The sequence below is a fragment of the Myotis yumanensis genome, unplaced genomic scaffold (assembly GCF_028538775.1).
Source record: "Myotis yumanensis isolate MYYU_CA2020_CCGP unplaced genomic scaffold, mMyoYum1.0.hap1 SCAF_2, whole genome shotgun sequence".
Lineage (NCBI taxonomy): Eukaryota > Metazoa > Chordata > Mammalia > Chiroptera > Vespertilionidae > Myotis > Myotis yumanensis.
Window position 1 is genome coordinate 98782058 of NW_027223753.1, and position 24326 is coordinate 98806383.

The 24326-nt window shown below is 46.5% G+C and overlaps 1 protein-coding gene across 3 annotated transcripts in view; it reads left to right on the plus strand.

The window, feature by feature from the left end:
* Positions 1–10479: 10479 nt before the first annotated feature.
* EIF2AK3 (eukaryotic translation initiation factor 2 alpha kinase 3) overlaps positions 10480–24326 on the plus strand; it is a 105230-nt gene continuing 91383 nt past the window's right edge. For all 3 annotated transcript variants that reach the window (XM_070405843.1, XM_070405845.1, XM_070405844.1), the window contains exon 1: positions 10480–10936. In XM_070405843.1, the coding sequence (XP_070261944.1) occupies positions 10626–10936 (311 nt within the window). In that variant the 5' untranslated portion in view covers positions 10480–10625. The remainder of the gene's footprint in view (positions 10937–24326) is intronic.

Genomic DNA, 24326 nt, shown 5'->3' on the forward strand with positions numbered 1-24326 from the left:
CAGGAAGCAGAACCTCAACGAATTGAGATAATGCTCCGGAGAATGGCGGGGTTACATTTGTATTTATACATTTGCAATCAAAGGAGGGACAGACGTAAGTGGATTACATGAAATTCATTGGTGATAGATTAAGGAGGTGGGATAAAGCAAAGCAGGGGAAACCCCTGGGATTGGATAAAAAGTAAAATGATGGACACATACTTAGGTGGATGTAGGAATAATTAACATGATAATGAAGGAATTTGTGGTATCTGTCCTGGCACCCAGCACATTTGGTTGTGCCCCAGGGGCTCCAGAAAAAGGGAAGTTACAAGTTACCCAAACATTTCAAGGGTATGTTACCATAGATGCAAAAAGACAGATAGGCTCAGTTAAGGTAAAGGTTGACCTTGTCAGTGAAGATACTGGCCTAGGACGAAACTGTCCACCATAACTGCTTTAGTTAAAGTTTAATTTCAGATCATCCTTTGTGGTTACTTTAGGTCTCTGAGTTTGCAAGACTGCCATGTAGGCCTCCCCTGAGCTTGTCAGGTCAGCATGTGGCCCCTTTCGTCCACAGCAGTAACATCCAAATTAAAACAGAAAATTAAAAAATATCTTATTCTGTAATTGCTGACCATGAAGAACATATTGGCAGTACTCATGTGAGAAATAATTTTGTCTATGGTTAGTGGTATAAAGTGATATATATATATTTGATTTCAGAGAGGAAGAGAGAGGGAGAGAGAGATAGAAACATCAATGATGTGAGAGAATCATTGCTTGGCTGCCTCCTGCACACCCCCTACTGGGGATTGAGCCTACAACCGTGGCATGTGCCTTGACTAGGAATTGAACCATGACCTTCTGGTTTATGGGTTGACACTCAACCAACCACTGAGCACACGGCTGGGCTAAAGTGATACTTTTCACTTGGGTTTACTTATTGCTACCTAGTGGTTTAGATTTTTTAAAAAATATATATCTTACTGATTTTTTTTTTTTTTAGAGAGAGGAAGGGAGAAGGATAGAGAGTTAGAAACATCGATGAGAGACAAACATTGATCAGCTGCCTCCTCCTACTGGGGATGTGCCAGCAACCAAGGTACATGCCCTTGACTGGAATCGAACATGGGACCCTTCAGTCTGCAGGCCAACGCTCTATCCACTAAGCCAAACTGGTTAGGGCAAGGTTTAGATTTTTTAATTGTAAAATTGTGTAAATACTCTCTTCAGAGAAAAGAGGCATAATATTATAGAAAAGTGGAACTAAAGTGACCAAAGGAATTCCCTGGTGCAAATGATCCAAGAATGTACCTGGTGCAAGAGACCACTGAAAGCCCCTGGAAAAAATGACCTCAGAAAGCTCTTGGTACAAGTGGCCAAAGAGCACCTGGTGCAGGTTATCACAGAAGATACCTCAAGGCTTAGGGAGAAGCAGATTGTCCCAGAGCACACAGCAAGTTACTTGCAGTTCCCAAATTAGTGCTAATTAGTGCCTCCATTTCCTTCTACATTGGAAGAATTGCATACAACTGGAAGGATAAACTACCCCCACAGAAAATGGAAGCAACGAAGCCCTTGAGTATTCTAATGCAGCCCTAGCTGATTTGACTCAATGAATAGAGAGTTGAACTGTGGACCAAAGGGTCCCGGGTTTGATTTTGGTTAAGAGCAAGTATTTCGATTGCAGGCTTCTCCCTTGCAGGCTCCACCCTAGGCCCTGGTCAGGGCGCCTGCAGAAGGCAACCGATTAATATGTTCTCTCACATTGATATTTCTCTCTGTCTTTCCCTCTCTCTTCCACTCTTTCTAAAATTAATGGAAAAATATCCTTGGGTGAAGATTAAAAGAAAGAATATTCCAGTGCAACAGTCTTTGTGTAGTTGAGGGAGTGTAGCATTTAGTGGTACTGAGGTCCAGCTCCTGGCTGCTTATTTTGGCAGGTCCTCAGGGCTTTGATTAATGAAGAAGTAAGGTTGAACAAAAGGCCCTGCTATTTCTGAGCATAATGTAAAGTCCTGACATCTTGTGAAGTAGGATTCTTGTAATTTATATAGCAGTTAGAAAAATCATTTTTCTACTGAAGAGTTTAGCCTTTGAAAGTATCTGAGAGTAACCTTTTTTAGAAAAAGGCATGTATAACTGGGCCAGTACACATGCACACAAGCACATGTAAATTTGCATGCATGCATGTATATGCAAAGATTTGTTTCTGCATTTGTGCATACATGTCTGCAAATCCCACTTTTGGAGAGATCTTCAAGAGGATCAGAATGAAGCATCCATCTCTGTCCAGGACTGGACTGGACTGTGTAAATTTAGGAGTTGATAATGATCAGTACTGTACTGGTGAGGCCTCAGGCATTTCTGTAGACTCAATCTGCCACTAAGGGAACCAATACTCATGATGGGTGTGCAGACAGAATGAGGGTCCCAAGTCTTCTCTCACCGGTGGTAGTAACACACACCTACACTCTAGCCCTGGCCTCTTGCTCTGTGCAATGTGTTTCCCCACCATTTCACTTTGGACTTGGTTGTGTGGTATACTTTGGCCACAAGAATGTTAACAGACATACAATAGCAGGGGTTTCAACTATGCATGTGTGGTGGGGCTCTCCCTCTTGCATTTTCATCACTGCCATGAGAACTGCCCTGAATAGCCCCTTCTTCCACAGAGGATGAGAGATGAGCAGAGGAGACCTGGACTATCTCAGTTTGGAGCTAAGCCCCAGCTGGCATGCAGATGCCGGAGGAAGAGTAAGTGGCTATTGTTGCACCCCTGTGCCTTAGGGTGTTTGTAATGTAGAGTTATTGGGACAAGAGCTGACCCATACATGGGGAGACACTGAGACCTGGGCTAAGACCAATTCCTGTGGATAGGAGGGAAAACGAGAAAGTAGGGTTGTCCAACATAGAGGCAAATGAGGGCAGGAGAGCGGAGTTATGAAGAGGTATACATGTAAGGGACCTCTAGGGTGGGTTTAACTTTCGGGGTTCTTTCCTCTTTAATTACTCCAACCTTTTGATAAAGCTTGATCTGCACATAAATGTTATGCCCAGATTTCAAGATCCCCAACAGACCAACAGGGAGCCAGCCAAGTCCGATGCAAAAGCAGAGAGTCCTTTATTATTATTACAGACCTGGGTCTGGCTCCCAGCCTCTTCCGACACAACGGAAGAGGAGAGAGAGGCGGCCATGAGAAAAAGCAGGGTTTTAATAGGGGGTGGAGTGAGGGGAGGAGAGCTGACTGTGGGCCCTGCCGATTGGCCAGGCGCAAGCTGGGTCTTGTTACATAGGATGCGATAATTTTTATGGTGCACACATCCCTCGACTGTCATTGGTTAGTTTAAAGAAATCCCGGGCATGGCCAGCAGAGGCCTGGGCTTCCGGGAAGAAGGAGGTCTGAGCACATGGCTACTGCCCCAACATGGAGGATACGGGGCAAGATGGAGGGCATAGCCCTCACCCTTTCATTCCCCCCTTTGTCTTGGAACTTCCAACTCAATCATGAGTCGGACTGCATTTTTATTTCACCGTTGCTAGAGGCCCGTAGTGGGCACACAGAATTATCAACTGAACTATCCCTATACGCTTAACAAATGGTCTGGTGGAAGGGAAAGAAACCATTTTAGCTTTAACAACTTTTATTGAAATAGGATTTTTCTTCTTAAAATTCCTTCATGGCTATCAAAAAGCCAGATTAAGATTAATTTATCTACTGTATTCAATGTGGCCTGATGTTTGCATAAACACAACAAGAATGGTAACTGACCACCTTTGCTAGAATCTCATGGTTGAATGTTAATGTGCCCCGTAGGGCCAGGAAGCCAAGCCATTCAGCTGCCATCAGGCCTGCCTGCAGTATCTGCTGAGTTAGGTGAATCCCTCACCTGTAGCAACTCCACCTGAGCCCACGCTCTAGGCTTTAAGGCCCATCTCAGTAGCCCTCCTACCCGTTGCGGCCCAGAGTGTGTGGGGGTTCCACAGGGACGCAGAGGCATCATTACTGCTCCCCTTCTACTCTTACCAACCGCCAGTGATGGTAAGGCATGGGCCTGATGCTCCAGCGCCAGCCATCTTCAGGGCTTCCAAGCAGAATACCAGGCTTTCTTAGTGGCATTCTTACTGGCTTCAAGTCTTCTGAGCTCAGACAGGGCTCTTTAAAACATGATACTCCAGTCAAAGTTTTCCATTAATAAAACCACTATTAGGAACCAGTCTTATTGAATCTATACAAAGAAATGTATTTCCATGACTTATTTAGCATTGCCAGATTTCAGAGGAATTATATAAGGAGAAAAACATACTGATCTGCTCTAAGGTTTTCTGACTTTTCTTGCCAATTCCTTTTCACAGATTTATAACAAAACAGTAACTGTTGGCATTAAACTTTCTTTCTATGCATAACCATGCCTTAGATCTTCTATTCTAAACAGGCCTTTCCCAGCTTACTAACTCTGACATGGGCATGATTACGCAGGCCTGCAAGCAGTACACAGGCTGCCAACTGTCAACTGTCTTTCAACAGTGACCAAAACCTGATGGGCATCCTTTCCTGCCCAGTTGGGCATCTGCCCTCTTGGCAGCCAGACATCCTTTACTTTGGGGGGTCACCCCACACAGTTCACTTCCAGGACAGCCAACATACATTCAAACCTGCAAGAGAATTAATTAAAGGTCAATATAACATATCAATACAATGAAACATAATATTGGCATCATGGCCGCTTCAGGCAGCCAAATCTTCTGCTACTAAACATGTGATACTAAAGTCTATTCCTGACCTTCCTATGAATTGTTCTTGTCTTTTTGGAGCCATGTCCATGAAGATGCAGGCATTATCTAAGTCTATTCAATGTTACCAGCATCGGGCAGGTTGAGCACGCCATAGCTTGAGCTTGAGCGGGTTGCGTTGATCTCGATCGATGCTCCATTTGTTGACGAAGTCTTCCCGGATCATGGATGGGTCTGCTGACCGGACATGAGTGTGATGGACCCAGGTTGCGACGCCATCTACCTTGAGAGCGGTGGGGGTCGTCAGCACCACGGTGTAGGGATCCTTTCAACGTGGCTCCAGGGTCTCCTGGCAGTGCCTTTTGACGTAGACCCAATCTCCTGGTCTGTGCTGATGAGGAGTTGTGGTTGGGCCGGTCTCCTGGATGGCGCCGAGGCGTGGCCAAATGTCCTCGTGTGCCCTCTGGAGCCCTCTCAAGGAAAGAGATAGTTCTTGCAGCAAGAAAGTCAGCTTTAAGGTTAGGAATGATAGGGGGTGGCCTGCTAAACATGATAGGAGAGCCACCCAGTCCCCACCAGTTTTCATGGTTCCTTTCTACCTGCCCTGAACTCTGGGGTCTATAAGCACAATGTAATTTCCAATTTGCCCCAATAGCCCTGGTTACTACCTGCGTTACTTGTGCCCTTTGTGGCAGAGCAGCAACCAGGCCTCTTTCAAGGGAGTGCGCTAGAAGGAGATATCAGCCCCTCCATTGCTAGCAGCAATAGGTACCAAACTCTTTCAGTACATTTGACCAGCTTCATTACTGCCCACCTTTACAGATTCCAGGGCCCATTGTCTTCCTTTAACCAGCAAGCCAAATGACACTGGCCTGTATTATCTAATTCAGCACAGGCAGGGGGAAGGGCCCATTAAATCTTTGCCTTGAGGAACTGTGAGCCCCACCCTTAAATGTCCCAATTAGACTAGAAAAGCCACAAAAACCTTTTAAATTTACCCCAGAATTCCAAAATCCCAACCCAGCACAGAATATCACATAGCAAACCAAAGTTCCCAGCAAGCAAACAGAGATTTTTACAAACATCAAATAAACATTTATACTTACACCTTTTCAGTGAACAAGTATCTTTACAGTCTTGGGCTCTTGAGCAGATAACAGGAACACCGCCCAAGTCCCCTGATGGGGGCCTGACGGGAACAGATGTGGGGGCCTTTCTTTTTCACATCCCAGGACAGGATTCTCGACCTATGTCTCATTCAGATAGAAACGGTTTTCATCACAAATAAACAAATAAATCCAAAACCAAAAACCAAGAAAATCAAGGCCAGAAGTACCCTCTGATGTTTCAGGGGTACCAAGGAAGGAGAAGTTAGGCAGTGTCCAGCCCTTCTCACAATCCACCACCAGTGACCAGTTCCAGCTTACTGGCCTATTATTTATTCAACATTTATTTTTCCTTCCATCACACCAAAGCCATGCTTTCCAGTTAGTTAGAACTTTTAGCCTTAATTTTTAGGTGACATGTAAATAATTAACATTCCTCAGATTAACAATACATTCAATTTTTTTTTTTGAGACATAGAAATTTCACTAAACAATTTTAAACAACAAAGATACATATTTAAGCAATAAGGACAGATCAATTTACAGAAGCAGAGACAGCATGCAATCCAAACCATAGCTTTGGGTAAACACATTATCTAGAACTTAGGTTAAACTTAGGCATATCCTGGGTCTCCCGAACACTGAGTTGGCAAGTTAGCTGGAGCCCTCCCGACCCTGGGACAGCTGCACTGTCCCTCCCAGGCAAAGGAAAAATATGCCCTTTAAGATCAGTATGAAACCACAGTTTCTATCTGACTTTAGAAATTGGATTACTGCTATCAGTCTCTTTTAAAGACTTTGACATAACCTTTAATTGTTTTTAGTTTAAGGAAAGGAGGGTTTTCTAGATTTAAGAGATTAGCTTAAAAATAAATCTTTGAGGCAAGCACACTTCCTGCCCCATCCGCATTTCTGCAGCAAAACTCTGCCTTAAAGCTCCACCCCTGACTAAATCAGAGGGAGGGGCCTTTGCTGTTTCAAGATGGCAGCCCCCAGGGGAGCGGCAAGTCATGTGGCTGACATGGCGGCTGCCAAGTTATGCAGCCCAAAATGGTGGCTGTACCAATAAGCAAAGGCATTTAGTTACCACAATTACACAATTTTTCCCGATTCAATCCGAACCTTAAACTTTTAGCTGGCAAGTTAAATATTCAGCATTTTTCAATATTACTTTCAAGTGGCTCTGGAAAACCACAATTGAGCCTTGCAAAGCAGGTTCTGGCCTACCTGGTTTTTTTTCAGATGTAAATTGACCACATTCTTTAAGATTTTGCTACAGGCAGGAGGTGACTATCTCCTTCCTCCATTAAGAAAAGCTTTCGTAATTAACAAAGGACCATTTTTTTCCCTTGGAAAAACTGTTCTTTATTATGGAAATGCCAATCCTGCTGCTAGAATCTAGCTAGCATCTTTTTTCCTGGGTAAATGATTAGTATTGGGATCTATTCTCCACATTCGTAAGGAGATTCCAGCCCAAAACTCTATCCAAAATCGGATGGTGTGCACATTAGTTTAAAGCCAGCTTTTCTCCTTACATGTGCACAGAAGTCCCAGACACATTTACTTGGGGAAGGGGTGACCTGTTTTCACAGATCATTACTCAGATGCCCACCTGACCTAAGTCCTGGAGCCACACTCACATACTTTCACCAGACATTCATTCAGAGTTTAAACAATAACAACTTCCCAACTCCTGAGGGAGCTCTACAGCCTCCTCCAATCTCCTTGAAATGATCAATCACAATACCCAAAGGAGCAGTTTGAGTCCATTCCATAACGTCCGTCCAGTAAGTTCACAGAAAGAAACATACAAACACAGAAAACTAAATGGGCCCGAAAATACAGCCTTCCAACTCGATGGAAGCGAAAACCGAAGCGGGAGTGAACCGCCTGTAAACCGAAAACAATGGCTGCTCGCCACCCAGTGGCTGCAGACCAACCAGCGGGTGCGACCCGCCCGTCTCAGATTGGGGTTTCTACAGACCTTCCGACTTTTCAGAAGCAAAATTACACCCCTACAGATACAGATGGAGGATCGAGGCGTCCCCCAACTCCTCCCGCCCTTTGATCCCCATGTGCGTCTACGATCAATGTGGGCGATACAGATTTCAGAAGTGAGCTCACACGGAACAGATAAAGCACACAGAACAGAATACACAACACACAAGACACTTACCGCGGCCACGCAGATTCTACGAATTGGGGGAGTCCCTACATGGTCTTGGGAACCCCGGGCGAGCCCCCAAATGTTATGCCCAGATTTCAAGATTCCCAAGAAACCACATCAGGGAGCCAGCCAATCCGATGCAAAAGCATAAGAATCTGTATTTCAAGCTAGCTTGAGCTCTCCATCCACCAGACTCACCGACACATCGGCTAGCCAAGTGACCAAGAGACCGAACCCCTCCTAGAGACGGGTTTTAAAGGGGGGGGTTGGAGTAAGGGGAGGAAAAAGGACTGTGCTCTGCCGATTGGCCAGGCGCAAGTTGATGTCCTGTTCCTGGGTGTGGCTAGCAGAGTCCTAGACTTCCGGGAAGAACCTTCTTGCCAAGCACGTGGCCAAGGTCGTAGCCCTTACCCTGGGGCAAGGTGGAGGGTGTAGCCCTCGCCCCTTCACTGTGAGGGTCAAATGAGATGAGGCACGGGAAAATGCTTTACAGACATTTGGTCAAAGTGAAATGTTTGCACCTGACTATAAAGCAAGTTGTGTTCCTGGGCTGAAGAAACTCCAAGGAGGCTAGTTGCTAGGGAGAGAAAGCCGGGCATTGCTATATGACGTCATTACCCAGCTCGCACAGCAACTGTTTCCAGACTGTGCTGGGCTGTGCTGTGGACCCATATTGCGCCATGGCAGCATTGGCTGAGATTTGGTGGGGTGTCACTCTGGGGTGGTGGCGGGGCTTGTGTCCCACTTGGGGGGAGCTGAGCGTTGCTTTGTTGGCATCAGGTCTGCACTGAAGTTTCTGTGTAAATGACCAGTGTGTGTCTTGGCAGCTCCTGCATTGAGCATCTGCCCCCTGGTGGTCAGTGCACGTCATAGCGACAGGTCCATTGGGCGGAGGTACACTTAGCATATTAGCCTTTTATATATATAAACTAGAGGCCCTGTGCAGGAAATGCATGCATGGGTAGGGTCCCTAGGCCTGGCCAGCAATCAGGGCTGATCGGGGCCTTCTGGCTGTCGGCCAGGGCCTTCCTTCATTCTGTGCCACCCCTTGGTGGTCAGCACACATCATAGTGAGTGATTGAACTCCCAGTCTCCCAGTCGAACTCCCGAGAGATACTTTACATATTAGCCTCTTATATATATAGAATATATATATGTATATAGAATATGTATATGTATATAGATATATAGGTATCTATATCTATAGATATAAATATGTAGATATATAAATAGATAGGTAAGATGAAGACTGAGAATTGTTGTTTAAATGAGCAATGGAGGCCTCAGCAAGAGCAATCTGGTGGATTCTGGGCACGAAAGCCTGACTCGTGTGTTGAGAAAAACTGAAGGCAAGTTGTTTAGAACAACTTGTAAGTTTTGCTGTACTTGTAGGAGCAAGAAAATGTGGAGGAAGATGGAGGGGGAAGTGGGCTTTTTTTGGTTTTGCTTTTGGATGTTAAAAAATTACAGCATGTTTATGCCAGTATCTTTAAAACATCTTCAGTTTTCTTTTTTTATTGATTAAGGTATTACATATGTGTCCTTATCCCCCTATTGCCCCCTTCACAGAGTTTTGATGGGACAATAGCTTCCCAGGTACTCTCCTCATCTTTGATGCCACTCTTTTGAATACACTGCTGGCTAAACCACAACTCTCATCCTTTCACGCCTCTGCTCAAAAATCTTCAGGGTGTCCTTAACTGCTGCATGAGGTTCCAATTCCTTAGCTGAACAGTCAAATCTTCTCCAGTTTTGACTTTTGCAGTTTTCTCTCTTTCTTCTCCAAAGTCCGATGCCACAGCAGGGTCAGAAGGCTCAGGTTAAAGTCGCGATTCTGCTCTGTGACGTTGGACGAATTCCGAAGGGGAAGGGGCGTGTGGAGTAGACAGGATCACCTGTTAGATCGCAGGCATCTCTAAGAAGCCTTACCTCGCAGCACCCTAGGGACTGCACGCGATATGGTGTTCTAAAACCGCTTCATCCCTTTCACTTCTAACCACACGGCTCGTGCAGTCACTTATTTTTGCCGCCTCGCTTTTGCCTTTCCAAACACACCAGGCTTTAGAAGAGCCACTGTGGCAGCTCCTCTAACGGCTTCCGCGTCCGATGCACCCGGAACTCGCTCCCAACTCTTCCCGTCACTAGGGACCGACCTCTCCACAGTCAGAATTGGCCACGTATTAAGTGCCGCTTCCAGCCAATCAGGAAGAAGTTATCTCAGAGCTTTGAGGGGCATCCGCTTCCACCAATGAACTTCAAGTCTTCTCTGGCTAACCGCTTCCGGAACAGGGCCGGGCCTCGGAGGGAACAGTACGATTTGATTGGCAGGCGTGATGTTGACAACCGGGGAAAGCCCACCTTCTGCAACAGGATTAGCTTGGATTCCCGGAGTGGCAGTGACCGCAGCCAATAGGAGAGTAGACGCGCGGAAAGTTTGCTCAATGGGTGATGTTGGAGGGAGACTGTCACTCAAGCAGCGGTGGCCCAGAGCGAGGTGAGACGTGGCGGGAGGACCGGTCTGGCTGTCAGGCCGTTGGGACTCGCAGCTCATCCGCGGCTGCTCGGTGGCTCTGGCCGGCAGGAAAGCGGGCGCCGGAGACTTCACCTCCATGCGCGCGCGCAGGGCCGGCCGCTGATGGAACGCGCTGCCGACTCGGGGCGGCTCGCGCGGGCGGCGGTGCCGCTGCTGTTGCTGCTGCTGGGGCTTGCGGCGCTGACGGAAGCTGCGGGGCGCGCCCGCGACCTACCCGCCCCGGCGGCGGAGGCGGCGTTCGGCCTGGGGGCCGCCGCGGCTCCTACCTGGGCCCTGCGGGTGCCGGCGGCTGGGGCCTTGACGGCGGCTGAGGTGACGGTGGAGGACGCCGAGGCGTTGCCGGCGGCCGCGGGCGAGCAGGAGCCGCGGGAGCCCGAGCCCGACCAAGAGCCAGAGCTGCAGCCGCATGGCAGGTGAGGGGCGCCCACTCGGGGAAGCGGCTGGTTGGCGTGCATGCGCCGCGAGAGTTGAGGGGGCCGGGGTCCCCTCGGCTGCGGCCTCTCGCCGGTGGAGAACTGGCGGTGGCTGGGCGAGCGCGGGCCGCCTTCCTGTCGGTCCTGGCAGGTGTCTTGGGATGATCTCAGAAGAGCGCGGAGACGGGAAAGAAACGTTCCTTTCCCTCGATTGTTTCGGGCTTTTTACTTACTCCAAGGAACTTTCAGCCCCCACCCCACTCCACCCCACCCTCTTTTCTTTCTTTCGTGAATCACCAGTTATCTGTGCTGGTGTGACAGCTGTTTTGGGAGAGGACTTTACGGAGAGATTTCTACATTCCCGTTTTTATTTTTTTAAAAAAAATATATTTTATTGATTTCAGAGAGGAAGGTAGAAGGAGAGAGAGAGAGAAACATCAATGATGAGAGAGAATCACTGCTCGGCTGTCTCCTGCACGCCCACACTGGGGATGGAGCCCACCGCCGGGCATATGCCCTTACTGGGGGTCGAGCCGTGACCTCCTGGTTTATAGGTCCACGCTCACCACTGAGCTGTGCCAGCCGGGCTCTACATTCCCTTTTAAACAGAACCCTGTCGCGCCCCGGAGCAGGGGTAATGTCAGTGCTTCTCAGATTGAGATCTGGGGAAACCTGCATCAGAATGCCTGGGGATGCTAGTAAACTCCACCCCAGAGCCACGGAGTCAGTCTTTTTCTGGGTAAGAACCTCGAATCTGCAAATTTAACAAGCAAACCAGACAATTTTTGAACACACTAGGCAAAGTTTAAGAGCTATGGGTAGGTCCTTGAATTTTGGCAGTTTTGATATGTAGAGAATTTATCATATAAACATTTAATATAGGGCTGTCTTGGTTGAGTTGGTTAACCTCCTTAAAAATGATACTTAAAGATACATGTTTTAAAGCACTTTTCCAAGTCTGGACACAAATGTAAGGCATTTTAATGGTAAAGTATTTTGCAGACAGCTGTCTGAACAAACCTGGGGAGAAAGTGATGTCCCATTTAGGAAATGGGATGATAAAGGCAGTGTTAGGTAAATTAAACCAGGGAGGGCTACAATTGTAGGTCACAAAGTATTGTAGGTTTATAACATACTGATTCCTAGATCATAACAAATAGGTTTAATTTTCAGTTAATTATCGGAACCTTGATCTATGTACCTGCAAACTATAAATAGGATAAGTAATAAAAATCTCACCACTTGAATGTTAAATGTAGATTTTTTAAAAAAATAGCAAATGTTTGACAATTTTCATAGGCTTTGCTAATTAATTAACTTTCCTGGAAATGTGTTTTATCTTGAAACTTCTGAAGTGCTTGCTCAAAGTAAGTTCCATGAATTAATATGTTTCATTTTTCTTAGATTACAAATCCACTGCAGCAGGTACTTGTGGGCACTTACAAAAGCCTGCACGGTGCTCTGGGGCTCCAGAGGATGGGCAGATCCAGCCCTTCTGGAGGAGTGTAGAGTCTCGTCCCTAGGATTATATGAGATGACCCATGACATAGAGCAGAAGCAGTGCAAATTAAGTGCCACCAGTGTCTGGAGGTTTTTGTGGTTTTCAGGAGGTTGGGTACAGGCGATGAGGTAGATGAGAAGATAAGCAAAGGCTGAGGCAGAATGAGGTGGTTCCTAAAAAGTGGTTAGAATTGTGATGGGCAGACATGGGATTTGAGGAAACAGCAAGAGGCACAAAATCTGGAAAATACATTTAAGGAAACTTTTTTAAAAAAGATATTTTTTATTGATTTCAGAGAGGAAGGGAAAGGGAGAGACAGAAACATCAGTGGATGAGAGAAAATCATCGATCTGCTGCCTCCCGCATGCCCCTCACTGGGGATCTAGCCTGAAACCTGGGCATGTGCCCCCGACCTGGAATCGAACTGTGACCTCCTGGTTCATAGGTCAATGCTCAACCACCGAGCCACACCCCACACCGGCTGGGCTAGAGAATTTTTTATTCATATACATCTTTGTGTGAGACCTGTGTGTATGTGAGTGATTAGACAGACATATGGGAGTGCTGGGCAAGGTGGAGAAAAAAATGAGACTATAAAAATAGCTGGGGCCATATTGTATAGATCTAGCTTCACACTAGCAGTACAGTAGGGAGTGTGTTAGAAGTCCAGAATCAGACACCACTCAGACCCACTGAGGAAGTATCTGTGTTTTAACAAGATTACAGTGTGCTTCGAATGCACATTACAGTTGGATAAGTGATGTGTGAAGTATCTCAAGTGCCAGTCCTGATTAAAGTTTGTGCTTAAGAAATATTTCTCCAGCAATACCATGTACTGAAAGCTTGAGGTGAGGATACCACAAGGACAGTGTTGTAACAGTTCAGAGGAGAGGTTCGCTGTTAAGTGGATGTAGAACAGATGTTTGAGGTAGAATCTTGGTTCCTAGCAAATGAATCAGTTCTACCTACCTTGTTACTCCCATCCAAAGACTGAGACTGGGTGGCCAGAAAGTGAGAGGATTTTAGGGGAGCAGGGAAGAAAAGAGAAGGGGTTTGGTGATGGACATGGTGACTTGTAGGCCCAGGCAGGACTCTAGACCAGCCGTGGGCAAACTACGGCCCGCGGGCCGGATCCGGCCCGTTTGAAATGAATAAAACTAAAAATAAAAAAGACCGTACCCTTTTATGTAATGATGTTTACTTTGAATTTATATTAGTTCACACAAACACTCCATCCATGCTTTTGTTCCGGCCCTCCGGTCCAGTTTAAGAACCCACTGTGGCCCTCGAGTCAAAAAGTTTGCCCACCTCTGCTCTAGACTCAACCCCTTTCACAGGGGTCGCCTAAGACCATCAGAAAACACATATATAATTACATATTGTTTTTTGTGATTAACCACTATGCTTTAATTATGTTCAATTTGAAACAATGAAAATACATCCTGCATATCAGATATTTACATTACGATTCATAACAGTAGCAAAATTACAGTTATGAAGTAGCAACGAAAATAATTTTATGGTTGGGGGTCACCACAACATGAGGAACTGTATTAAAGGGTCTCGGCATTAGGAAGGTTGAGAACTACTGGTCTAGAGGGAGATATTTGGTAGGCAGATGGAAATGAGTGACTGAAGTTGGAGAGCAGTCAGGATAAATAGGTGAAGCTATGAGAAAATGAGGCTCATGATAAGTCCTCAGGAAATGCCTTATATTTTAAAGACATGACAGCAAAGGAGACAGCTACCACTGGCTAGGTTGGTGGTATAGAGTAAGGACTGAGAAGAATGAGGGATTTGGTGATGAGTGCACTTAAAGAGTTTATGTAAAGCAAGAGTACTCAGCAAGAGGGAGGTTAAGGATCCCCCTTTTCATTCCCAGCCCCTTCTTCCCTCACAGTTAAACCTGATAGGAGGCAAATTTTAGGAACAGGGACCTCTGATCTTAATTACACACACACAGGAGAGAGCCTATTTGCATAGGTTGATAAAGAGGATTGGAGGAGGAGGTGAAGGTAGTTGGGGAGGATCTACTTGGCAAGCAGGAGGTTCACTTTTCTCAGAAACAAGGTGAAAATAGAGGAATTTTGCCTGGCAGAATGTAAGTGACTTTTGGCAAACAATTCTCTAGGAAGACATAGGCCCAGATTCAGGGGTCTACCTGGTAGCTTAAGATAACGTGGGAAGTTTGAGAAACTTTGGGTAAGTAAATTGAGAGTCAGCAGGAGCTAAGTATGCAATGTTTATAGAACTTTTTTCTAAATTCTCAAAAAAAAAGAGAGAATATCAGTTCATAATAATAGGCCAATATTCTGTTTGTTTCAAGAAGGAGGATTAGGAGAAAGATTTGAATTAACCAAGTGTTTATTACAAACAGCTGTGAAGAATTTTGCCGCTTATAAACTTTTAAAGAGGGAGGTGGGGAATTAAGATAGTCATTTTTGCATGTTGTCTTGATGCCCAAGAAGCAGTATAAGGGTCACTAATTCTTTTCTTTTTCTTTTCTCTTCTCTTCTTTTCTTATCTTTTCTTTCTCTTCTCTTCTCTTCTCTTCTCTTCTCTTCTCTTCTCTTCTCTTCTCTTCTCTTCTCTTCTCTTCTCTTCTCTTCTCTTTCTCTTTCCTCCCTCCCTCCCCCCTTCTCCCCCCCCTCCTTCCCTCCCTTCCTTCTTTCTATTGATTTTAGAGAAAGGGAGGGAGGGAGGGAGGGGGTGAGAGAGAGAGAAACAGAAACGTTAATTTGTTGTTCCACTTGACATTCATTGGTTGATTCTGGTATGTGTCTTGACCAGGGATCGAATCTGAAATCTTGCATATCTCGACGATCCTCTAAAACCAACTGAGCTACCAGGCCAGGCGTTTTTTTCTCCTGATGGCATTTTCATTGGCTTCATTCTAAATGCTTACTCTGTACCTCAAGCATGTGAATGAATGACTTAAACTATTTTTTAAAAAAATTTTATTGATTTTTTACAGAAAGGAAGGGAGAGGGATAGAGAGTTAGAAACATCGATCAGCTGCCTCCTGCACACCTCCCACTGGGGATGTGCCCGCAACCAAGGTACATGCCCTTGACCAGAATCGAACCTGAGACCTTTCAGTCCACAGGCTGACGCTCTATCTACTGAGCCAAACCGGTTAGGGCTAAACTATTTTTTTTAAAGTAGCTAAAATAAAGGTAGTTTTCTGATAGCAGTCTTGTCAGTGCTAAAGTATGTTTATTAAATATTACATTTATTTGAAATTTAAATGGGATGGCCATTGCACAAAGTTGGGAAGAAAATGACAATCACCTCATTGTTAGGTTTTATGCAAGTTGGCATAATTTGAGTTACCAGTTTTCTGACTCCAACAGAAATAGCAATTTACAAAGTGTTACTGGTGGTGGTTCTTGGGATGGGATGGGCATCTTCCTGTTGAGGACATCTGACAAACTCAGAAGTTGTCAAGAACTAGTTTTATCTTAACAATCACTCTAATTTATAAAGTATCTGTTTCTTTTTTTTCTGCCTCTAATTTCCCTATAACAAAAGTTACAAAATTTGATAATCTATGGTGTTTCTTCAATTTGTACATTTTTAAATTGATTTTTTAAATTTAATGAGATAGCATGAAAATACTCTGCAAGATGAAAGATGATTTTGTTCCTCTTTATTCCTCTCTCTGTTCTTTCACAAACGGATCTGATGTGAATCAGTGGTACAGAAATTGGATAGATTTTCAGATTCATCGTCATGCTTTAAAAAAAAAATACGACCATGGAATAATAGAATCTCAGAATGCAGTGTTGAAAGGAAACTTTTTCAACTCCAGACTTTTAACATTGACTAAAATGCACATTTAAAGAAGAATTTATGTGTAACTTTCATGGCAAGTTATTAGCCAAAATAAACATACTTTAGGCAAGCAATGGGCAAGCCTTCCTGTCTACAATTGTCTTTTTAGTTTAATGACATCTGGACTCTAGATATGATATGTGCCAGGATTGAGGGGACTCTACTTAATTTGAACTCAGCAGCCTTTGCACTCCAAGGCATTTCAGTCCACAGGCCGACACTCTATCCACTGAGCCAAAGCAGTTTCAGCATGTTGTTTATTTTTAAATCATTTTTTATTTTTCAATTATAGTTGACATACACTATTATATTAGTTTCAGGTGTACAGCCCAGTGATTAGACATTATACAACTTACTAAGTGATAATTCCAATAAATTTCACACTTATCTGACACCATACATAGTTATTAGAATATTATTGACTATATTCCCTTTGCTGTACTTTACAATCCCCATGACTATTGGTAACAACCAATTTGTACTTCTTAATCCCCTCATCTTTTTCACCCAGCTCCCAACCCCCTCCCATCTGGCAAATGTAAAAATGTTTTTTGTATCTATGAGTCTGTTTTTGTTCTGCTTATTTATTTTGTTTTTGTTTTTTTAGATTCAGTTATTTTAGATATGTGTTTATTGCCATTTTATTGTCCATATTTATTTATTTATTTACTTTTTTTATTGATTAAGGTATTACTTATGTGTCCTTATCTCCCGTTTGCCCCCCTACTCCCCTGCTCATGCCCTCACCCCCCTGGTGTCTGTGTCCATTGGTTATGCTTATATGCATGCATACAAGTCCTTTGGTTGACCGCTCTCCCTTACCCCCACCCTCCCCTACCTTCTCTCTGAGGTTTGACAGTGTTCATATTTTTTTACCTTTTCCTTTAACATATCATGTAATACTGGTTTGGTGGTGATAAACTCCTTTAGCTTTCTTGCATCTGGGAAGCTCTTTTCTGTTCTTGCATTCTAAATTATAGCTTTGCTGGCTAATCTTAGTTGTAGGTCCTCGTTTTTCATTATTTTGAACTAGAGGCCTGGTGCACGAAATTCATGCACTCGGGGGTGGGGTGGTCCCTCAGCCTGGCATGCGCCCTCTCACAGCCTGGGAGCCCTTGGGGGATGTCTGACTGCCGGCTTAGGGCCTAAGCCGTCAGTCGGACATCCTTAGTGCTGCTGCAGAGGCAGGAGAGGCTCCCGCCACAGCCACTGCGCTTGCCAGCCATGAGCCTGGCTTCTGGCTGAGTGGCGCTCCCCCAGTGGGAGCACACTGACTACCAGAGGGCAGCTCCTGCACTGAGTGTATGCCCCCTGGTGGTCAGTGTGCGTCATAGCGACCGGTCGTTCCACTGTTCGGTCAATTTGCATATTAGCCTCTCATTATATAGGATAGGATGTTTCATGCCAGTCCCTTCTGGCCTACAAAATTTCTTTTGAGAAATCAGCTGCCAGTCATATGGGAGCTCCCTTGTAGGTAACTAATTGCTTTTCTCTTGCTGCTTTAAAGATTCTCTCTTTGTCTTTAATCTTTGGCATTTTAATTAACAAGAGGTATGGGCCTCTTTGGAATCACCTTGTTTGGGACTCTCTGTGCTTCCTGGACTTGTAAGTCTATTTCTTTCACCAGGTAGGGGAAGTTTTCTGTCATTATTTCTTCAAATGGGTTTTCAATATCTCTCTCTCTTCTCTTTCTGGCACCCCCATAATGCAAATGTTGGCACACTTGAATTTTTCCCAGAGGCTCCTTACACTATCTTCATATTTTTGGATTCTTTTTTCTTTTTTGCTCCTCTGATTGGGTGTTTTTTGCTTCCTCATATTTCAGATTATTGATTTGATTCTCAAAATCCTCTACTGTTGAATTCCTGTGTATTATTCTTTATTTCAGTCAGTGTATGCTTAATTTCTGACTAGTCCATTTTTATGTTTTCTACTTTTATTTCTATGTTTCCTATCTTTTTAAAAAATATTTTTATTGGTTTTTACAGAGTCGGGGGTGGGGAGAGAGAAAGAGAGAGAAATGTCGATATGAGTGCCTCCTGCATGCTCCTCACAGGATCAAGCCTACAACCTGCTCATGTGCTGCAACCAGGAATCGAACCAGCAACCTTTCAATGCATGGGACAGTGACCAACCAACTGAACCATACTGGCCAGGGCTGTTTCCTGTCTTTTTTGTTTATTTGTTTTGTTTCTGTTAATCCTCACTGGAGAATATTTTTTCCATTTGCTTTTCAGAGAGTGCAGGGGAGTGAGGGACAGGGAGAGAGAGAAATATCAATGTGAGAGAGCCACATTGATTGGTTGCCTCCCACAGTGGGGGCTGGGAGTGAACCCCCAACCCAGCTAAGTGCCCTTGACTGGGAATCAAAATCATGACCCTTGGGTGTGATGGCCAAAGCTCTAACCATTGAGAAACACCAGCCAGGGCTGTTTCTTATCTCTTTATTGACATATTCACCGAGATCATTGAGGATCCTTGTAACCAGTGTTTTGAGCTTTGCATCTGGTCAATTGCTTGTCTCCATTTTGTGTAGTTCTTTTTCTGGAGTTCTGTTCTTTCATTAGGAACATGTTTCTTTGTTTCCTCATTTTGTCAGCCTCCTTATGTTGGTATTCACGTGTTAGGTGGAGCTTCCACATCTACCAGACTTAGTAGAGTGGCCTTATGTATTCAGTGTCTTGTAGGGCCCAGTGACACAGCCTTTCCAGTCACCCAAACTGGGAGCTCCAGGTGCGCAACGCCCCCCCTCCCCCCCCCCGCCTCTCCCCCAACTGTGGGCTATGTATACCCTTGTGGTGTAATTGAACCTTGATTGTTGTTGGCACATCAGTGAGAGGGATTTACCCTCAGGCCAATAGGCTACAAGGTGGACTCCTACCATCCAGGAGGTTCAGCTGTGCAGGGGCCAACCCCACAGAGCAGGCCTTCCTTCAGCAGGGCCCTGGTGTCTGCTAAGTCTGCTCCTTGAGTGTGTCATTTGTAGAGGTGGTTGAGTGGTGCTTTGATGTGGTCTGAAGCTGTCCACTGGGTGCACTGACTCTAGGGCCTCCTGGGAAGTACAGGACAAGGTCAGCTGCCACCTGAGTTCTGCCTGGGGCCACCTGCCATGAATTACAAAGTGATCTGCAGATGTCTGCTGCTTTTGCTGGCTTAGAGGTTCCCAGGAGAGGTCAAGCTGTGAATCAAGACCAGATACTTATAGTGTCAGGCCTGGGACCACTAGCGAGAGGTATGGGGCAGGCTGGGGCTAGGTGCTGCTTGTTTGAGAGATTTTAGGAAAGTCTGAAACATAAGCCAAGTCAGGCCATTTATATGGAAACTAGTGGCCCAGTGCACGAAATTCGTGCACAGGGGAGGGGGTGTTCCTCAGCCCGGCCTGCACCCTCTCCAATCTGGGACCCCTGGAAGGATGTCCTACTGCTGGTTTACAGGGATCAGGCCTAAACCGGCAGTCGGACATCCCTCTAGCAATCCGGGACTGCTGGCTCCTAACCGCTCACCTGCCTGCCTGCCTGATTGCCCCTAACCACTCTGCCTGCTGGCCTGCTTGCCCCCAAATACCCCCCGCCAGCCTGATCACCCCCAACTTCCCCCCATGCCAGTGTACTCGCCCCCAACTGTCTCCCATTGCCCGCCTGCTCACCCCCAAATGCCCCCCCACTAGCCTGATCACCCCCAACTGCCCCCCCTGCTGGCCTGCTTGCCCCCAACTGCCCCCCCTGCTGGCTTGCTCACCCCCAACTGCCCCCCGCCCCCGCTGGCCTGCTCGCCCCCACCTTCCCTCCCCACTGACCTGCTTGCCCCCAACTGCCCCCCTGCTGGTCTGCTCACCCCCAACTGCCCCCCCCCCCCCACGTTGGCCTGGTCACCCCCAATGGCCCCCCCCCCCCCCACCGGCCTGATCACCCACAACTGCCGTCCCATCATGGCCTGATCACCCACAACTGCCCTCCCCTCTTGACCTCTAACTGCCTCTACCTCAGCCCCGCCACCATGGCTTTGTCCAAAAGAATGTCCAAAAGGTCTCCTGGAAGGTCGCCCAGTCTAATTAGCATATTACCCTTTTATTAGTATAGAGGCCTGGTGCACGGGTGGGGGCCAGCTGGTTTGCCCTGAAGGGTGTCCCGGATCAGGGTGAAGATTCCCTTGGGGTGTGGGGCGGCCTGGGTGAGGGGCCTGTGGTGGTTTGCAGGCCGGCCATGCCCCCATGGGGTGAGGGTCCATGCTGGGGTGCCTGGCCAGCCTGGGTGAGGGGCTGAGGGCTGTTTTCAGGCTCGCCATGCCCCCTTCAGTGTGGGGGTCTCCTCTGGGGTGCCTGGCCAGCCTGGGTAAGGCTGATGGCTGTTTTCAGGCTGGCCACGCTCCCCAGCGGGACTCTTACTACAGGGGGTGTGGCCAGCCTGGGTAAGGGGCTGAGGGCTGTTTTCAGGCTGGCCACAGCCCCTTCAGGGTGGGGGGGGGTCCTGCTGGGGTGCCTGGCCAGCCTGGGTGAGGGGCTGAGGGCTGTTTGCAGGCTGGCCAAGCCCCCCAGTGGGGACTCTTACTTCATGGGGTGTGGCCAGCCTGGGTAAGGGACTGAGGGCCGTTTTCAGGCTGGCCACGCCCTCCCCCTTCCCCCCCACCCCCTGCGACCCAGGCCCTCAGCCCCTCCTAGAACGGCGGCCAGGGCGGGCTGGAAGCTTGGCTTCCTCCATCACCAGGGACAACCCAAGCCTCCAGCTTCGTGGCTTCCACCATCTTTGTTGGGTTAATTTGCATACTCGCCCTGATTGGCTGGTGGGCGTAGTGGTGCCTGCGCATGCACTCCAGCCAGGCGGGAGCTTCCCTGGTGTCTGCTCGCGCCGCACTGCCCCGCCCCCAGCTCCCTGGCGTCTGCGCATGCAAGCGGCCACCGTTGCCATGCAGCCCCTGGACCAGAAGTGAAAACCAAGAGCGCGGGGAGCACTGGGAATTCTGGGAATCATAGTTCTGGTGGCAGCACGAAAACCTGAGAGTACGGGGAGCACCAGGAATGCTGGGAATCGTAGTTCTGGTGGCAGACACGTTGTGGGATCTCCTAGACCAGTGGTTCTCAACCTGTGGGTCGCGACCCCTTTGGCGGTCGAACGACCCTTTCACAGGGGTCGCCTAAGACCATCCTGCGTATCAGATATTTACATTACGATTCATAACAGTAGCAACATTACAGTTATGAAGTAGCAACGAAAATAATTTTATGGTTGGGTCACAGCATGAGGAATTGTATTTAAAGGGCCAGAAGGTTGAGAACCACTGTCCTAGACACTAGAGCAAAGTGAGCCTGGAGCAAGTTACTGTTGCGGGTGGGGGATGGAGGGAAAGCAAAGGTGAGAGACATAAGTAAAGTCAGAGTGTCGAGGAAAAATTAAAAGGAAGATATCCTGCAACTTCTAGGATATCTCCACCAATGGACTAAAGGAAAAAAAAAGACCTCTACTATTCTGTGAGCACAAAACCAAACTGGGTTGGGGTCTCAGACAATTCGCTCATATGATTGCGAAGACAGACAGAAACTCCTGGATTGGAGAGGGCTTCCCTGAGGGCTCCCAGTTTGGAGAGGGTGCAGGTTGGGCTGAGGGACCCAACCCCTGTGCACGAATCTTTGTGCACCAGGCCCCTAGTTCATTTAGAAAGGAGATTGTTGGCTACATCAAAAAAAGATTTAACCAAATCACTTAATTTTTTTTCTTTTTGTTTTTCAAATCACATTTTTAACTTTGTGGATTTTTTTCCTTCCCCCCAAAAGGAAATATGAACCTTTAAAATAAGCAATTGTTAATGTAGAAATTATCAAATCAATATAATGTTCTTGTGTCACCTGCCTGGCCATTGCATGGGAATTTTCTGCAGATAAAATTGTTTTCCTGAAAGAATTTAGCATGTACTTATCAGACTCTGATAAATTGAATTTAAATAGGCAGGTGTTCTGGGTAATTTAAGTCAAAGCAAACAGTTTTTTAAAAAATATATTTTATTGATTTTTTTTTACAGAGAGGAAGGGAGAGAGAGAGAGTTAGAAACATTGATGAGCGAGAATCATCAATCAGCTGCCTCCTGCACACCTCCTGCTGGGGTTGTGCCTGCAACCAAGGTACATGCCCTTGATCGGAACTGAACCTGGGACCTTTCAGTCCGCAGGCCGATGCTTTATCCATTGAGCCAAAGCAGTTAGGGCACAAACAGTTTTTTTTTTTAATTGGGTGTTCATTTTGGAATAAGGTCAGTTTTGCTTAGTTGAGGGCATTAATCTGAACAATAACAGGATAAGTGGCATCTTGATGAGATGTCTGGAGGAAATAAAAGCTGCACATTATAGTATGCTAGTAGTTTCCACTTATATAAACTTACAATTAACAGCATGATAGAATTATTGTTAGAAAACCTACATTTACACTTCAAAATTCTGTTCAGAACCTCTTATTTGATGCGTGACCTTAGACAAGCTACAACTTTTCATATTTTTCCCAGCTTTTTTCTTGTTTTTGTTTTATGTGAATACTAGTAATAGTATCTGCCTTACCAAGATTTATTGATTCAACAAACATTAATTGCATTTTTATTTATTTATTTATTTATTTTATTAGGGGCTAGGCACTGTTAGGTGCTGAGGGTAAAAAACATGGACCACTGGGCTTGTCCTGAACTCTCAGTCTGACAGAGAGAATGGGTGTTAAACAACTAACTATAATGAATGGATAATAGTGACATAAGAGCAGTAGAGAGTGAAAAGAATGGAAGTGTCAAGTTAGTGAGTTCTTAACTGTGATGCTCAGGACAGTCTAGGTAGCAGGGGTGATGAGAGTGAGGGCACAGAGCAGTGGTTCCCAAACCGGGGCTTCTGGACCCCTATGGATCTGCCAAAGTAAAAAAGGGGATCTGTGAGAGAGCAGTATTTTTAAAATAACCTGATGGAAATTGGACATTCATCGAGAAGACTAATTAAAGTTAAGTTTCCACAAATTTGGTAGTCAAAAAATAGTCATGGGGATGTAAAGTATAGCATAGAGAATATACTCAATAATCTATCCTATCTAATAAAGAGGGAATATGCTAATTGACCCTCACACCATTGCAAAGATGGTGGTGCCTACAGCCAATAAGGAGGGAATATGCTAATTGACCATCACACCCTCAAATATGGTGGTGCCCATAGCCAATAAGGAGGTAATATGCTAATTGACCGCCCCACCCTCAAAGATGGAAGTGCCCACAGCCAATAAGGAGGGAATATGCCAATTGACTGCCACACCATCAAAGATGGCAGTGCCCACAGCCACAAGATGGCCAGCAGGGGAGGGCAGTTGTGGGCAATCAGGCCAGCAGGGCAGGGCAGTTAGAGGCGACCAGGCCTGCAGGGGAGGGCAGTTGAGGGGGACCAGGCCGGCAGGGGAGGGCAATTAGGGGCGACAAAGCCGGCAGGGGAGGGTAGTTAGGGGCGACTGGGCCGGCAGGGGAGGGCAGTTCGCGGGGACCAGGCTGACAGGGGAGGGCAGTTAGGGGTGACCAGGCCGGCAGGGGAGGGCAATTGGGGGTGATTGGGCAGGTAGGGCAGCAGTTAGGCGTCAATCAGGCTGGCAGGGGAGTGGTTAGGGGGTGATTAGGCTGGCAGGCAGAAGCGGTTAGGGGCAATCAGGCAGGCGAGCGTTTGGGAGCCAGCACTCCCGGATTGTGAGAGGGGGCGTTTGGGCTGGCAGTCGGACATCCCCCAAGGGGTCCCAGATTGGAGAAGGTGCAGGCTGGGCTGAGGGACACTCCCCCCCCGCCCCCCCAGTGCATGAATTTCATGCACCAGGGCTCTAGTATGTATGTATGTGTGTGTGTGTGTGTGTGGGTGTGTGTGTATGTGTATATATAAAAGGCTAGGTGTCCATCCATCTGACCAGTAGCTATGACATGCACTGACCAGCAGGGGGCAGATGCTTAATGCAGGAGCTGTCATGATGCGCAATGATCATTTAAAAATAAACAGCACCACAGACCTGGCACTGACAAACCAACACTCGGCTTTCCCCAAGTGGAACACAGGCCCTGCCA